The 13,718-nt window shown below is 43.9% G+C and overlaps 6 protein-coding genes across 6 annotated transcripts; 3 read left to right on the forward strand and 3 right to left on the reverse strand.

Moving 5' to 3' along the window:
* Positions 1 to 69: 69 nt before the first annotated feature.
* On the forward strand, positions 70 to 3,905 carry V1514DRAFT_329133 (CNH domain-containing protein). The gene is made up of 2 exons (XM_066927295.1): positions 70 to 2,361; positions 2,415 to 3,905. The coding sequence occupies exons 1-2, from the start codon at positions 112 to 114 to the stop codon at positions 3,807 to 3,809; spliced, it is 3,645 nt and encodes a 1,214-aa protein (XP_066783960.1). The 5' UTR covers positions 70 to 111; the 3' UTR covers positions 3,810 to 3,905.
* Positions 3,906 to 4,488: 583 nt separating this feature from the next.
* Positions 4,489 to 5,703, forward strand: V1514DRAFT_36643 (N-terminal C2 in EEIG1 and EHBP1 proteins-domain-containing protein). Its single transcript, XM_066929828.1, has 5 exons — positions 4,489 to 4,980; positions 5,057 to 5,103; positions 5,165 to 5,241; positions 5,310 to 5,634; positions 5,699 to 5,703. Exons 1-4 carry the CDS (start codon positions 4,573 to 4,575, stop codon positions 5,627 to 5,629), a joined length of 852 nt encoding a protein of 283 aa, XP_066783961.1. The 5' UTR covers positions 4,489 to 4,572; the 3' UTR covers positions 5,630 to 5,634; positions 5,699 to 5,703.
* On the reverse strand, positions 5,310 to 7,044 carry V1514DRAFT_329139 (uncharacterized protein). The gene has a single exon (XM_066927296.1). The coding sequence runs from the start codon at positions 6,811 to 6,813 to the stop codon at positions 5,713 to 5,715; it is 1,101 nt and encodes a 366-aa protein (XP_066783962.1). The 5' UTR covers positions 6,814 to 7,044; the 3' UTR covers positions 5,310 to 5,712.
* A 564-nt stretch (positions 7,045 to 7,608) lies between these two features.
* V1514DRAFT_319401 (uncharacterized protein) lies at positions 7,609 to 9,329 on the reverse strand (the record flags this gene model as incomplete). The annotated part of the gene is made up of 3 exons (XM_066925935.1): positions 7,609 to 8,378; positions 8,434 to 8,553; positions 8,624 to 9,329. The coding sequence occupies 3 exons, from the start codon at positions 9,327 to 9,329 to the stop codon at positions 7,609 to 7,611; spliced, it is 1,596 nt and encodes a 531-aa protein (XP_066783963.1).
* A 581-nt stretch (positions 9,330 to 9,910) lies between these two features.
* V1514DRAFT_329145 (uncharacterized protein) lies at positions 9,911 to 11,690 on the forward strand. The gene is made up of 3 exons (XM_066927297.1): positions 9,911 to 10,499; positions 10,570 to 10,659; positions 10,735 to 11,690. The coding sequence occupies exons 1-3, from the start codon at positions 10,056 to 10,058 to the stop codon at positions 11,509 to 11,511; spliced, it is 1,311 nt and encodes a 436-aa protein (XP_066783964.1). The 5' UTR covers positions 9,911 to 10,055; the 3' UTR covers positions 11,512 to 11,690.
* Positions 11,575 to 13,547, reverse strand: V1514DRAFT_367171 (uncharacterized protein). The gene is made up of 4 exons (XM_066929859.1): positions 13,479 to 13,547; positions 13,060 to 13,412; positions 12,832 to 12,992; positions 11,575 to 12,770 (listed from the first exon to the last, which is right to left on the reverse strand). The coding sequence occupies exons 1-4, from the start codon at positions 13,511 to 13,513 to the stop codon at positions 11,712 to 11,714; spliced, it is 1,608 nt and encodes a 535-aa protein (XP_066783965.1). The 5' UTR covers positions 13,514 to 13,547; the 3' UTR covers positions 11,575 to 11,711.
* Between the last annotated feature and the right edge of the window lie 171 nt (positions 13,548 to 13,718).

Genomic DNA, 13,718 nt, shown 5'->3' on the forward strand with positions numbered 1-13,718 from the left:
CGCGGTGCCGTAACCGTGACAATGCTTATACTGATCGTGCTTCCCGTAATATATCAATTACGTGACATTGAAGCCTTGGGCCGTTCGAACTGCTGCCTTTTTACGTGCAGTATGGTAGACCTATCAGATTCGGGCCACGGTGGGGGAAGGCCCGCAGCGGAGTACTATCCATTCCCTATCAGGCCTGGTGCTCATCAGCAACAGCAACAGCAACAGCAACCGTTTCGAGCTGATTCGCCGGTAAATAATTCAGTTTCTATTCAGCGGCCTTCTTCTTCAGGTTCGTCTCCAAGTGCAAATGTGCCCCTGTATTTTCAATCTCAGAGATCGCAGATTCCAAAGTACTCGTCGACCGGAGCCCTGCGGCAGCAAGCTCCGCAATTGCGCAAGGCGAGTCAACCCATTCTTAGTCAACAACAGGTGGTCCAGCAACAACAGGTTGTTCAGCAACAATTGCAACAACAACAAGCCAGGCAAGCGCTCTTACCACGGCAGCAATATCTTCCGCATGCTTCGCATGCTCCTCAGCAGAATCAAGCCGCTGGTATATCTGCTCGCAGAGGCCCCATCAGGGCATCCAGTAGCCAATCTTCAAAATCTTCTGCAACGCCAACTTCAACCGCTTCTTCAAGCACCATTGATTGTACTTTTTCAGGATCAAGCAAGGCATCAAGGCCACCGCCACCTCCTCCTCAAGTTCCTTCTTTGCCTGTATCATCGTACTCGTTTTCACACCCACATGCGGCATCTCATTCGACCATTGTTTTAGCTTCACGAGGCAAGCCATTAGTTTATCCTGCGTTGCTGTCTGCAGTTGCAGGATCTTTTGTTCAGCATTTGCAAGTAGGCGATCGAGTGAAGGACGGCTTGACATACAAAAACGCGTTTACAGGCGCAGAAGCTATCGAGCAATTGATGTATATTTTGCAAACTCCGGATCGCACGTTGGCGCTTTTGCTTGGGCGAGCGCTTGATGCAATGAAATTATTTCATGACGTCACATATGTTCATAAACTGCGTGATCACCAGGAAGAAGTGTATCAATTGCGTGACGCCATGGAGCTCGAATCCGGTAATCCAACCTTGATTCATGCGTCTGAATATGAAGATGAAGATGAAGAACCTGATTATGCTGATGAATCCCGCTCGCATGCGTCAAGGCCGCTCTCTTCTAGGTCCGCATCTGTGCAAGGTACGTCTGCTGAAGCGGTTGCAAAGCAAGCTGCCAAGGGCTTAACTGTTGGAGTAAATGGTATTTTCATGTTAATGACGGAGTGCTACTCGCCGACCTGTACAAGGTCTCAAGTTTGTTACGCAGTTCATTGTCCTAAACGCTTGGAACAACAGTTTAGGGTCAAGGAACTGCACCCATCATCACCTACTACCATGTCGGCAATCAATAACGAGCATCCCAAAATTTCCTCATCATCCGGCACGCTTCATAGGAAAGATTCGCAGTGGTCACTTAACTCTGATGACATGCAAAAAGAGAACAAGCTATGGATTCAGTCAGTATCCAAGGAAATTGCCGAATCAGTGGATGACCGTGAAAAGAAACGTCAAGAAGTTATCTGCGAAGTAATATATACCGAGCGTGATTTTGTGAAAGATTTGGAATATTTGAGAGATTTTTGGATCAAGCCATTGAGAAAGTCAAATATTATTCCTGAGCACCGCCGTGAAAAGTTTATTCGAACAGTTTTTTCGAACGCAATGGAAGTTCATGCCGTTAATTCTCGCTTGGCTGAAGCGTTAACCAGGCGACAACAGCAAGCACCAGTTGTCAAGCAGATTGGCGACATTTTTTTGGAGTATGTTCCCAAATTCTTACCGTTCATCAAGTATGGCTCAAACCAGCTGTATGGCAAGTACGAGTTTGAACGTGAAAAATCAACTAATTTTATCTTTACCAAATTTGTTGATGACACAGAGCGGTTAAAGGAGTCACGAAAGCTTGAACTTAATGGTTACTTGACAAAGCCGACCACTCGTCTTGCCAGATACCCGTTATTATTAGAAGCAGTTTTGAAACATACACCCGAAGATTCACCTGATCGACCAAATTTGGAAGAAGCTGTAACACAAATAAAACAGTTTTTGAACAAGGTCAATGAAGAATCTGGCAAATCTTCCAACAGGTTAGATTTAATGCAACTTAGTCAAAGCTTGGTGTTTCCACCTGGAGAGTATGTTGACTTAAAGTTGACAGAAGAAGGCAGGCAGATAATATTTAAGGGATATTTGAAGAAAAAATTGCAAGAACAACAGGGCGATGTATCTTTATATTTACTTGACCATTGCTTATTATTTGTTCGAGTGAAGATCATTAATAGACGGGAACAGAGAAAAGTTTTTAGAAAGGTAGGTTTTACAAAAAAAATTGCATGTTAGGACGTTGAAACTAATAAAGTTAGCCTATTCCCCTTGAGTTACTAGTATTATCGCAATCGGAGGAAGGTGGCAAGAGGCAGTCATCTTCTCTTATTCCAGGAACGTCACGGTCAGCACCAACGAGAGCAGACAACACGTCAGGAAAATATCCTATAACCTTCACGCATTTGGGTCGTCGAGGCTATGAACTTACGTTATATGCATCCACGTTTGCTGGTCGTAAAAAATGGGTTGAATACATTGAAGCGCAACAGAAAATACTTCGAGAAAGATCAGGCGTGTACGTGCAAACGATTCTTTGTCATGGGTTTTTCGATGCAACAAACCGGGTTAACTGTGCGGTGCCGTTTGATGGTGGCCGGAAAATGTTGTACGGTACAGATTCGGGCGTATACATGTCAGAGACGCGTCCTGCTAGAGGTGCAGGCAAGATCGTGCGCCCACAACGAATGCTGGCGGTTGCTAGCATTTCTCAGCTGGATGTTCTTGAAGAGTATTCCATGCTGTTGGCCCTGTCGGACAAGACATTACTTTATTGGTCACTTGATACGTTGGATACTGATGTTAGTTCTGGCAGCTCTGCATCCGTTGCTGGCGCTGGTAGTGCTGCCTCTGTGGCCGCACGGCGTCCGAAAAAAGTTGCCACGCATATCAATTTTTTCAAGTCCGGAGTGTCACTCGGCCGGGTTTTGGTATGTACTGTCAAGACCAACGCGATGACCACGACCGTGCGCGCGTTGGAACCGGAGGAGCCACATTCTCGTGGCAAGAAGCAAACCACGTTGCGCAGGTTGCTTCAGGGGCAAAATGAAGGCTTAAAAGTTTTTAAAGATTTTTACGTGCCATCGGAAGCCATTTCATTATCATTCCTTAAGTCGAAAGTGTGTATTGGGTGTGCCAAGGGATTTGAAATCGTGTCATTGGAGACTTTGGATACGCAGTCGCTTCTTGATCCGGCTGATACGTCACTGGATTTTGTTGTTCATCGGGAAGGGTTAAAGCCGATTGCCATTTATCGATTAAACGGAGATTTCTTGTTAAATTATTCTGATTTTTCATTTTTTGTCAACCGCAATGGCTGGCGGTCCAGGCCGGATTGGATGATTCATTGGGAAGGCTTGCCACAATCATTTGCGCTTTCGTATCCATACATTTTGGCATTCGAACCTTCGTTTGTCGAGATCCGTCATGTCGAATCTGGTGCACTGATGCATATCATCACTGGGGAAAATATTAGGTTTTTGCATGAAAGTACCAACGAGATTCTTTACGTTTTTGAAGACGAACGAGGTTATGACATTGTCGCTTGGCTTGATTTTTGGGGGTCGGCAGTCGCCAAGCCAGCTGCCGATGCCGGAATTGAAAACGGGCAATTATCGAATGGAGATGTTACTGGTCGTCAGCGATTAGATGAATAGGAATGGCAAAAAAAAAAAAAAAAAAAAAACTAATGAATTCTTACGCTTAAATTTTAATATTACTTTTCGAGGACATAATAATTCTTGGTATGTTGGGAGTTTTTTTTTTTTTTTTGTTTTGTTTTGTTTTTTCTTATAAACTGTCTGTGAGATGATGGGTTTAATTACCTGTAACATATATATATGTATGATGAAATATGTAATATTGAATAAAAAAGTTATGTATAAATAATTAAAATAGCTTTGGAGTCAAATGTTTTTTTTACGTTGGTTTCAATTTGTTGCAGGCGGAAGGTAGCCTGCCGTTACCGGCAACACTATTAGCGGTCCACCAAAACCCGCGTATAGTCCGTTTGGTTTAGTTTTGATAAAATTTTAGTTTTTGACTTTCATGTGTCACACCTTGATTAGAGTCGCAATACTTTCCAGCTTGCTTATTTGAAATACCGTATTAACTAAACCCGTTCAAGCAACAGGGATTCTGATGCAGCCGAGCCGGCATGCAAGTAGTTACATGAACCATGGATTGACTTTGGTGTGAATTTAGTATATGTTTTGAATGTTTAGTGTATTTCATTAGGCCTTTAATTAGGTGTTTGTTGTAATTCTTGTAAAAGTAAACCTGGAAGGCGTTTCGTTTGAACGTTCAATTGCGCTTTAAAAGCAGTGCTCATCGCGAACTTGGATTTAAAGTTACGACACATGCAATGATTAATCGGGATGACAACGGATTGAGTACGGGTACCCATAAACATAACCAATCATGCAAAATGTACTTATACCAAAGTCGCGACGGACCAAGTTTGCAGTCAAGATATTAATTCATGACCTGACCAACATTCCACTCGTGTCCGGCGTGTTGTTTGTGCGATGGCACGTTCGCGATGCCGGCATCGGCAGCAGCGAGGCCCGCGGGCGCACGGACAAGGTGCCGATTAAGGAGCACAAGGCTGTTTGGAATTATGAATGGCAAATTGAAAAAATTAGAATGGTGATTGATCGAGATGGCATGTTGCAGGACAAAATGGTCATGTTTGAAGTCGTCAGTCAGCATGCGGGTGAGAAGGTCGAGTTGGGCACGCTGCAAGTTAACATGGCCGAATACGTCAAGGAAGAATCGACCGGTCGTCGATATTTATTGCAAAATAGTAAAATTAATTCAACATTAAAAGTACGGTGTGATTTTTATCAATACTATCATATAGGACAGGGCTATACTAAATTTTTTTTTTTTTTTTTAATTTCAGATTCAATTTATTTTTAAACAGTTATCGGGAGATTCGAATTTTGCAACGTACGTGAATTTGAGATTTTTTTTTTTCTTTTTCTGATTATTGATTTTGTTTCGGGTTTAGACCTCCTTTAACGTCAGGTCAAGTGTTTGTTGGAATAACCGGAGTTATTGCCGACCAGAAGGACAACGAAGCCTTACGTAAGTAGGAATAACTGTTGGTTTGAATTCATCAAATTTTAATTGTTTTTTTTTAAAAAAAAAACCAGTCGTTCCTTCAGCCTTGACGGTTTCAGAACAATCAACACCAAGCTTGTACCGCAAGACATTAACGGCATCATGGCAACGACAAGATGGTGAATTAACAGCAGAGGAATGCGTGGAAGATATTTTTGCCGGTGGTGATGGATGGTCGAAGGATAGCAATGGCATAAGCAAAGGGCGACATTTGATTGCCAATTTGCGCAAAGAAGAAGATATCGGTGGCACCGTACCTGGCGCTGGCGTGGCATACAAACGAAAGAATGGTGAGGTCATGGGTTGGGCCGAACGAGACAACCTGAGAAGTTGGAAATACGTATCATCATAAAAAAGGTATATTATTAAATTATTCAACTAAAACAAAGTACATTATCAAGTATTAAAAAATTGACCTGAGTTGAGGTTAGGTTATTATAAAAAGTCATGATTATGTGACTGTGTTTGTTGCATGTTAAGGTGACGTGCAAGTTCATTGTCTTGCAGTAATGACGGACCGCGCTTGATCAAGATCAGCACGGATGATGTGACGATGAACAAGTGTCGGATCCAGAGCATGGCCCAAATTAACCTGGACATGCAGAAATTGAAAATTCGAGACCTGAGAACGTACATTAGTGGACCCGGGATCAAACCAAGCGGTGAAAGTGATGACGTGTTGCAATAGGCATTGCGCGTGACTGTTGATGAAGAGGAAGAGCAAGAGGTGTGAATGTAATGGCTAAGACATAATGTTCCATAGGCAATGCACAGGAGTATAAGGTTGACACTATTAAACAACAGGGAAGTTGGAAGCACAGAATTGGCTCCGCAGTAACAGCAATGTTGGCTGTCGAGCATACTGGCGGTTTTAATCCATCGTGAGATTGATTGAAAGTCTTCATGATAATGTTGCTGGCCGGCCATGTACGAGTCGTGGTTAAATAAATAATTACTCGAAGCCGCACTGGACGACCTGCTGTGACTTAATCTTGTTGTCATTATTGAAAATAATGGCGACGAAGATGATGAAGTTGATGAAATTTCGTAGCCGTCGAGTTGCTGGTTCTCGATTCTTGCCCGCCGCCTCATTTCGAGTAGCAGACACTCATCCGACGAATGGTAACCATCGTTACCGCCATTGGCGATAATGCTATTATTACTATTGTTGTTGTCGTTGAATTCTAGAAAATTTATGACATGCGTAACAGGCGACAAGCCAGGTGACGGATATGGCTGCTGATGTTTTCGCGGCCGCGGACTTGCCAAATGCTGATTATGATTACCGGTCCTTGGCAACGACAGTTTAAAATTTTGCTCTCGTTCTCCGGTTTCGAACCGCCGCAGAGACCGGAACAGCGACCTCTTTGTTGCCGCCGCCGCCGAAATCGCTGTCGTCGTCGTGCACTGCTCGACCGGTTTTGTGGTTGCGACTGCAACGTCAGTGACCAAGCCTTGGTGGTCTTTATTTGACACGGTCGTGGTCATAGTGGCCATGATGTTGTTATGGCTTATAGTGTTTGTTGCTGCTAACATGTATAAACAATGAGAAATTCCTGTTTTGCAATGCTTGGTTATTTTGTTTTGTTTACATGCCCGCGATTTTTTGAGTTGTGCTTATTTTGCCCCTGACTTGTCATTTTTTTTTCTCGTTTTCCCCGCGCCGCAATGACCGCAACCCTTATAAGTCGGTTTTTTTATTTAAAGTTCAACGAACCAAAGTATAATAACGAACTATAATATATATTATTTCTATACATTGGAAGCTCTTTTGGTGCAGCAGCACGTCACCAGAGTTTCACGTCAACGATTACACATCATGAGGCTGGCAAGGAAAAGAACGCGGTTGGAAGCGAGTTGTAGGAATACGGTCCAGTGACCTGATTCTGACGCGTCATGCACGACCACGGAGACGTCTGTCAAATCAAGCCGTGGTGCTTGAAAGCAAGTCGCGACGACGACGACGACGACGACAACGTTAATATGATGGTTGAAGAAAATAATAGTCATGATATTGGCGATGATGACAATGATGCTAGCGACTTTAAAGATTTGCTACCCCGATTAGCTCACGAGGCAAACATGCTGAACGATTTTCTCGACCGCTTGGAACAACAACCAACTAATTTAACAAAGTCGACACCACGAAAAGACAATTATTCCGAATGGCAGCAAGCATTTGATGCGGTCATGATGGGATTGATTAAGTTAAAGCATCATGGCAGCAATTGGAACTTGTTCGCCAAAATCATTCTGCAAGGAGTAAGACTGCGCAATGAATCTTTGCATACGTTTCATGTATAGATTGAAAAACAAAAAAAAAAGACTTGACTATCTGAATATACGCCGCTTGAGTGACGACGTGGTTTCATCAGCTTTGCTTATGAAAGCTTGCCATGGTACAGAATGCCGCCTGCTTTTTGCGCCACTGCCATCACCCCTGCCGTCACCACCAAAGATCATGTTGGTCAAGAACTTGCGCGTTGGCCATGAGGTAACACTACTACTGCCACTGCTAATACTGTTGGTTTTTTTTTTTTTGCCGGACCGGGGTGATGATGATGACGGCGGCAACATGATTTCGTTGCTAGTGATGCGTTCTCGCAAGATGCGCAGGCGACGACTGTCGGGTCCGATTGAGATCCGGCTGATTGATTCACGCGTAATTGATGAAATGGAATCGTTACGAGGATGGCCGTAGTAGTTGTTTATTTTGGACCAATGCCAGTCAATGTTGATGGTTGTCGTGGTGTAGATCAATGCCGCGTGGTAATCGTCTAGAAAATCAACCGGTGATCCGTCATGATGTTCATCATCAGAAGCATCGTCATTATTGTCGTCGCTAATATTTTCTTCTTGTTGGGGGTTTTCTTCTTCTTCGTTGCTGACATGTTCATTGGCAACTGTAATGCCATCTTTTTCATTGTTAGAATCATTTGTAATTTGCGGGATGATGGACTCTTGAGCAGCAAAAGTTGATGGAGATGATTGACACCTTCTAAGAAGACTCTTATTCGGTTCATCATGCGACAATAATGACGGACCTGAATCTTTTTTAAAATGAATGGTAATAATATCTGACTGTGGTCGAAAGGGGCCATCTAATATTTTTGTGTTAGTCAGAAGTGCAAACAATGCTTTGCAATTTTTGCTGACCTGGTAATTGAGAAGCTGGCCATGTCGGTGTTGGCGTGCATATTTGGTTTGATCGCGGACTGGCAGCAATTGTTGGCGACGTGATTGTGATGTCAAATGATTTGCCGTCTTCAACAAAGCCTGAAAAGAAAAAGATGAAAATAATTCAATACATTTTGTTCAAACAATTTTAAATTTGGCATTCACCTACCAGGTTGAATATGCAGCACTTTTCTTGTTCGCCGGCCGTTTGTTGGTGAAATTACTTGATGCCCGCGGCCAGGGAGATGACGATGGCGACGACGATGACGATGCGAGAAATAGTTTTTGTTGGACGACACCAACGATAGTAAGGACGATGACGAAGATGATAACCTGTTGTTGCTGTTGCTGATATTGCTGCTACTTGTACTACAACATGAGGAATTGGAATATCTGTCGTGATTGAATGCGGACGTCAACGATGACCGGTCTGGCACCCATACCGTGTTTTCACCGTCAGGTGAATCGACCCATTTGCCTTTCCGCCTGCGAGGCGCAAGGCATGCTTCATAATACCGGAGAACATTTTCAACCGAGTCAGTGCTGTCATTTTGTGCGTTGTAGTCATCACCATGATGATTATCTTTGAAATTTTTGTCGTCATGGCTCGGCGGTGATCCGACACTGCGCGCCTTAAACGGCGAACGCAGGCCGCTTGCTTTGCTGCTGTCAGCAGCAGCGACAGCAGAAGCGGGTGGAATTGTATATGGCACGATCGGACGTGAGTTAGATGACAGGCTAGTTGATCGTTGCGGTAAATTGTCATGGATTATGCTACCGATGATTTGTGGCTGGCTGGCGGCCCCGTTTTGTTGCTGCTGTTGCTGCTGCTGCGGTTGGGCTGGAACAAAGAACCGTTTTAAAGTAGGTGACATTGTAAATTTATTGGTGAATTGAGCATAAACTGATCATATGGCTGTGATGTGTATTTTGGAAAATCAAAGTGTGAGATGTTTGTTGTAATGTATAATTTGAAGTTGACGAAGGCGGAATAAGGCTTTTTGCATCATGACAGCCCCATTTCAAGCACGTACACGCAACAAAGCCAGACAAAAACTCACGCCCGTGTTCAGTATTTTTGTTATCAAAATTACAAGCTTATGAGTTATAATCATATTACCATTTACGAATTACGATAAAAAAAATTGTCTTCTTGCTTGTACAATTTGTAATTCTTGCCACGCATTTACTGCCGTGATTGTCGATAACCCAAAATACGGTTAAACTTATCGCATTCAGGGGCCAATCCGCTGTCAAAGTACAAACCCCCTTCTTTTTTCTTGGCTGCTTTACTCTGCATTACATAATGTCTTACGTTGGCGCGCGTTGATTTTGAAATCAACGCGCCGGGTTTAACTTTTTTTTTGGTCCGCTGCTGCTTACACGTGCGACGGGTCTTGTTCCAAAACAAGTTTTGCCCTGGTTTCGACGCGCGTTTTGGGCATTCGTTGAATCTCGAACGAGAGCAAAAGAACACGTTTGCTTATGTTTGATTATATTATTTGCTAATTGTTGTTTGTTATATAAAGGGTCTGGTTAAAAAGGAAAAACAAAAAAAAACTGCTGAAGAAGAGTACAACTGTTTTGTTTTTTGTTTAATAATGTCCCAGTCTCCTCAGGTCGTGCGACGTGTGCTCGGCGAGGTGTCGGCAAACATTACCCACGTCCACGTCCACGGCAATAATAGCAATTCGAACAACGGCAGTTCGTTAGCCAAGCGCAAGTTGCTGGATACGGCAGCCGTGATTGTTTCGAGCAAGTCAGCCAAGCAGCATGCGGAGAGTGACGATACGGTTCATCATGATCGCGTGAAGCAATCGCGATCACCAGTTTTGGCATCGAAGCAGGACACGGTATTGGTGAACGTGTCATCGCCATCACGATCATTGTTACGACCAGCTAATGAACTACCCAGTAGTCCGCAAAAGGTATTGCCCGGAAGTGTCAATGTTTTTCCATTATCAGGCGAGCAACATGAACGGCAACAAGTTCATGCTAATGTTGTTGATGTTGATGATGATGAGGATGAGGATGAGGATGAAGATGTATGTGTTTTATCTTTTATTTTTGCCACACAATAGCACTAAGCTACTATTTTTTTTTGTTTTTTTTTAGATTGACATCAACCCGTTACTTCAATCGCCAACTGAACGACGAGCCGCGACAGTATCATCATCTGGCGTAAACATTACAAGTTTACAAGAGGTATCATTTTTTAATTAAGCATTACAACCCATTTTGTCGGCTTATGCTAAATTTTTTTTTTTTTTTCGATTTTAGCACGCCGAACGACTGCGCATGCGTCTTAAACTGGCATATTACAAAGTGCAAAACAAGCAAACCGCGACCCCATTTCCGGACTTGATTGCGCCCACAAAGCCGGCCGCAATCGTGATTGTACCTCAATCACTGCCTGCCACGGCGGCACTGCCGATCGCCCGCTCATTTACTCATTACGGCGGGAGCAGGAGCAGCAGTAACAACAACATCAACAGCAGCAGCATCATCAGGAACTCCGATGCCATGAAAATGACTGCCACGGCGGCAGCTGCCAGATTGCATTCGCTGCCGGCCGTCATGTCTGAAGCTGCCCGGAGGATCGCACTCGGCTTGCCTGCCCAGCCGTCACGCAAGCGCCGCATCAGCACGTTCGTGCACGTGCCGAACCCAGGCGTTAACGACAAGAGGCGGCGACAGCAGCGCAAGTCATACCCGCCCACAACTAGCATGAATGCAAACAGCAGAGCAAGCAAATCACGGCGCAGCACGACAATGCCGCTAACAAGTACTACGACTGGCCGGTCCGGAGTGACCACGCCCGCCCGCAAGCGGCACCGTACGTCGTCTGCTCAACACAGCATCACGCATAACGGCAATTATCAAGGTCAAGGTCAATTCAATGCAAACAATAACAACATTATTATTCCGGTATTACCGGCGGAGTCGAATAATTCGTTCAGTAGCCCGTTGAAGGCACAGCTGCCTAGTTCGGCAATTAAGGGCACGCCTGGTCAGTTAGGCGCGGCCAGAAGTTTGCTGGAGTTGGGTTGTATGTAAAAAAAAAATTTCTACACAGGCATAACATGGCATGCAATAAAAGACAAAAAAGAGAAAGGAAGATCGTTGAACACCATCATTAATTATCTATTTTTTTTTATATCATCATTTTCATAATGCATATTTGTACATTAGAGTTAATTTTATTTTGTGAATGCTAATAACTACTATATTATTTACACTTGGTTATTGAAACGTGATTAATGTCGTGCGTAAGGGTGATAATTACCACCACCAGATCTGTACCCGCCACGAGACCTGTGACTTCCTGTTGCTGGTCCTGTTGGTCCACTGGCACGGTTATAGTTGCTCGCCCCACGCGGTCCCTTGGGTGGTTCGAGCCTAAGTGCCTTGGGCCCGCTCGGCGCGCCTTCCACTACTGCCGATGGGGTCGATTGTCGAGGACCGGTGGGTGGATTAAACGACTGCCCGTCCGCACGATCGTTACCAGACGACGCAGTGATGACGGCAAAAGAATCTTTTGATTCGTCGTCGTAGTTTAGATGCTGAACTTCAGTTGCCGCGTTGTATTGCCGCGTGTCTTGGTGAGATCGCGATTGTTGTGATTGTACTTGCGGTTGCGGTTGCGGTTGCGGCAATGGCGATGGCGATTGATCCTCTTGCTGTTGCTGCTGCTGTTGCTGCTGTTCCTGTTGTTGATATGACTGAAATTGTTGTTGTTGTTGTTGTTGTTGCATATACGAATTCAGCGTGCCAGACGCCTGCATTTGCTGCACAACAACACAATAAAGTTGCCATTTATGCCAATATCTGGCAAGCATGGATCCCGACATGCCATTAAAATAATACTGTTCTTGCTCATCCTCTTCACCTTCATCCTGTTGCTGCTGTTGCTGTTGCTGTTGCTGCTGTTGTTGTTGTTGTTGTTGTTGTTGTTGTTGTTGTTGCAGATTTGACTGCGCCTGGAAAGAATCATCATTCAATCCGTCCGCGTGATCATCTCTTGCCACGCCATTTCGAGGTTGTGCTCGCCTAATCTCGACCATCTTGCCACCAATATAAATCGGCTGATTAGCCAGGCATCGATCAACCGCATTGTCGGCACTGAACGTGATAAATCCAAACCCGCGTGACCGGCCCGTGTCCTTATCAATCATGAGATTGCAATCCACGAGCTTGCCAAATTTAACAAATGTTTCCCTAAATTCTGAATCAGTTACTGCTGGTGCCACGCCACCAACAAAGATTTTTGATGTCTTTTCTTGCTCTTCCCTGGGGATCGCTCGTTTAGGGTCAATCTAAAACGTTAGAATTGAAATAAAAAAAAAATAAAAAAAAAATTAAAACTAATAAACGTACGATTTTGCCATCCAGGAAGTGTTCCTTAACCATGACACTGTTGACGCATCTGGAATCACTAAATGTCAAAAAACCGAACCCTCGAGACCGGCCGGTCGGATCACGCATGACCTGACATTCGGTAACTTCACCAAATTGAGAAAAATATGCCTTGAGAGATTCTAAATTATTAATAAATATAATTATCAATTACCAAAAAAAAAAAAAAAAAGGAATTGGCAGACTCACCATCGGTTGTATCCCAGTTTAAACCACCAATAAACATTTTGCCTTCTTCTTTTTCCTCATCCTGAAATTTCTGATCCTGATCCTGTTCATGATCATGATCATGGTCTTGTTGAATTTGTCGATCCTGTTCACCATGCTCATCAGGCCCTCCACCATGACCACGACCACCAGCATCGTCGTCTTCGTCGTTACCATCAAGACCACCGTCATCTTGTTCATCTTGTGCTTCATCACGAAATTCGTCTGCGTATTCAGATATCGGCTTGTATGTTTGCACGACAGCAGTCTCGGCCGCCACGCTCTTGCCGTTCGTGGCAGGCAAGCCTGCATGGACTACTTGATCTGAATCGTCACTGGGGCAACCGCAAGATTAGTAAAACCAGCCAGAAAAAAAAAATCAAGTACAAAAATACACGTACTAAAGATCAGTAAAGTCATCATTATCGGCATCCATGTCATAAAACCACTTTGTCTGACGTGTCTGCAATCCTACCAAATTGCTACCGAATTTCAACCTTGTTTTACCTTTCATGCAACCCGTACCCTGGTAATAAATCACGTGATATTTAATATGTAATGCATTATGTAATTTAGATATTGCGTGCTTCAACAATTATTGCAAAAAAAGAAAAATTTTACGGGAAAGAGTCTAAATTTCA

Source organism: Lipomyces japonicus, assembly GCF_038497905.1.
Source record: "Lipomyces japonicus strain CBS 7319 unplaced genomic scaffold V1514scaffold_14, whole genome shotgun sequence".
Taxonomy (NCBI): domain Eukaryota; kingdom Fungi; phylum Ascomycota; class Lipomycetes; order Lipomycetales; family Lipomycetaceae; genus Lipomyces; species Lipomyces japonicus.

Excerpts from the sequence above, each read along its gene's own strand:
- V1514DRAFT_329133 (XM_066927295.1), top strand. The coding sequence starts at position 112 with ATGGTAGACCTATCAGATTCGGGCCACGGTGGGGGAAGGCCCGCAGCG. Across the intron at positions 2,362-2,414 it reads AGAGAAAAGTTTTTAGAAAG|CCTATTCCCCTTGAGTTACT; the intron begins GTAGGTTTTACA and ends TAATAAAGTTAG.
- V1514DRAFT_36643 (XM_066929828.1), top strand. The coding sequence starts at position 4,573 with ATGCAAAATGTACTTATACCAAAGTCGCGACGGACCAAGTTTGCAGTC. Across the intron at positions 4,981-5,056 it reads AAATTAATTCAACATTAAAA|ATTCAATTTATTTTTAAACA; the intron begins GTACGGTGTGAT and ends TTTTAATTTCAG. Across the intron at positions 5,242-5,309 it reads GAAGGACAACGAAGCCTTAC|TCGTTCCTTCAGCCTTGACG; the intron begins GTAAGTAGGAAT and ends AAAAAAAACCAG.
- V1514DRAFT_329145 (XM_066927297.1), top strand. The coding sequence starts at position 10,056 with ATGTCCCAGTCTCCTCAGGTCGTGCGACGTGTGCTCGGCGAGGTGTCG. Across the intron at positions 10,500-10,569 it reads ATGAGGATGAGGATGAAGAT|ATTGACATCAACCCGTTACT; the intron begins GTATGTGTTTTA and ends GTTTTTTTTTAG. Across the intron at positions 10,660-10,734 it reads ACATTACAAGTTTACAAGAG|CACGCCGAACGACTGCGCAT; the intron begins GTATCATTTTTT and ends TTTCGATTTTAG.
- V1514DRAFT_329139 (XM_066927296.1), bottom strand. The coding sequence starts at position 6,813 with ATGTTAGCAGCAACAAACACTATAAGCCATAACAACATCATGGCCACT.
- V1514DRAFT_367171 (XM_066929859.1), bottom strand. The coding sequence starts at position 13,513 with ATGGATGCCGATAATGATGACTTTACTGATCTTTA. Across the intron at positions 13,413-13,478 it reads GATGACTTTACTGATCTTTA|TGACGATTCAGATCAAGTAG; the intron begins GTACGTGTATTT and ends CGGTTGCCCCAG. Across the intron at positions 12,771-12,831 it reads ACTTCCTGGATGGCAAAATC|ATTGACCCTAAACGAGCGAT; the intron begins GTACGTTTATTA and ends CTAACGTTTTAG.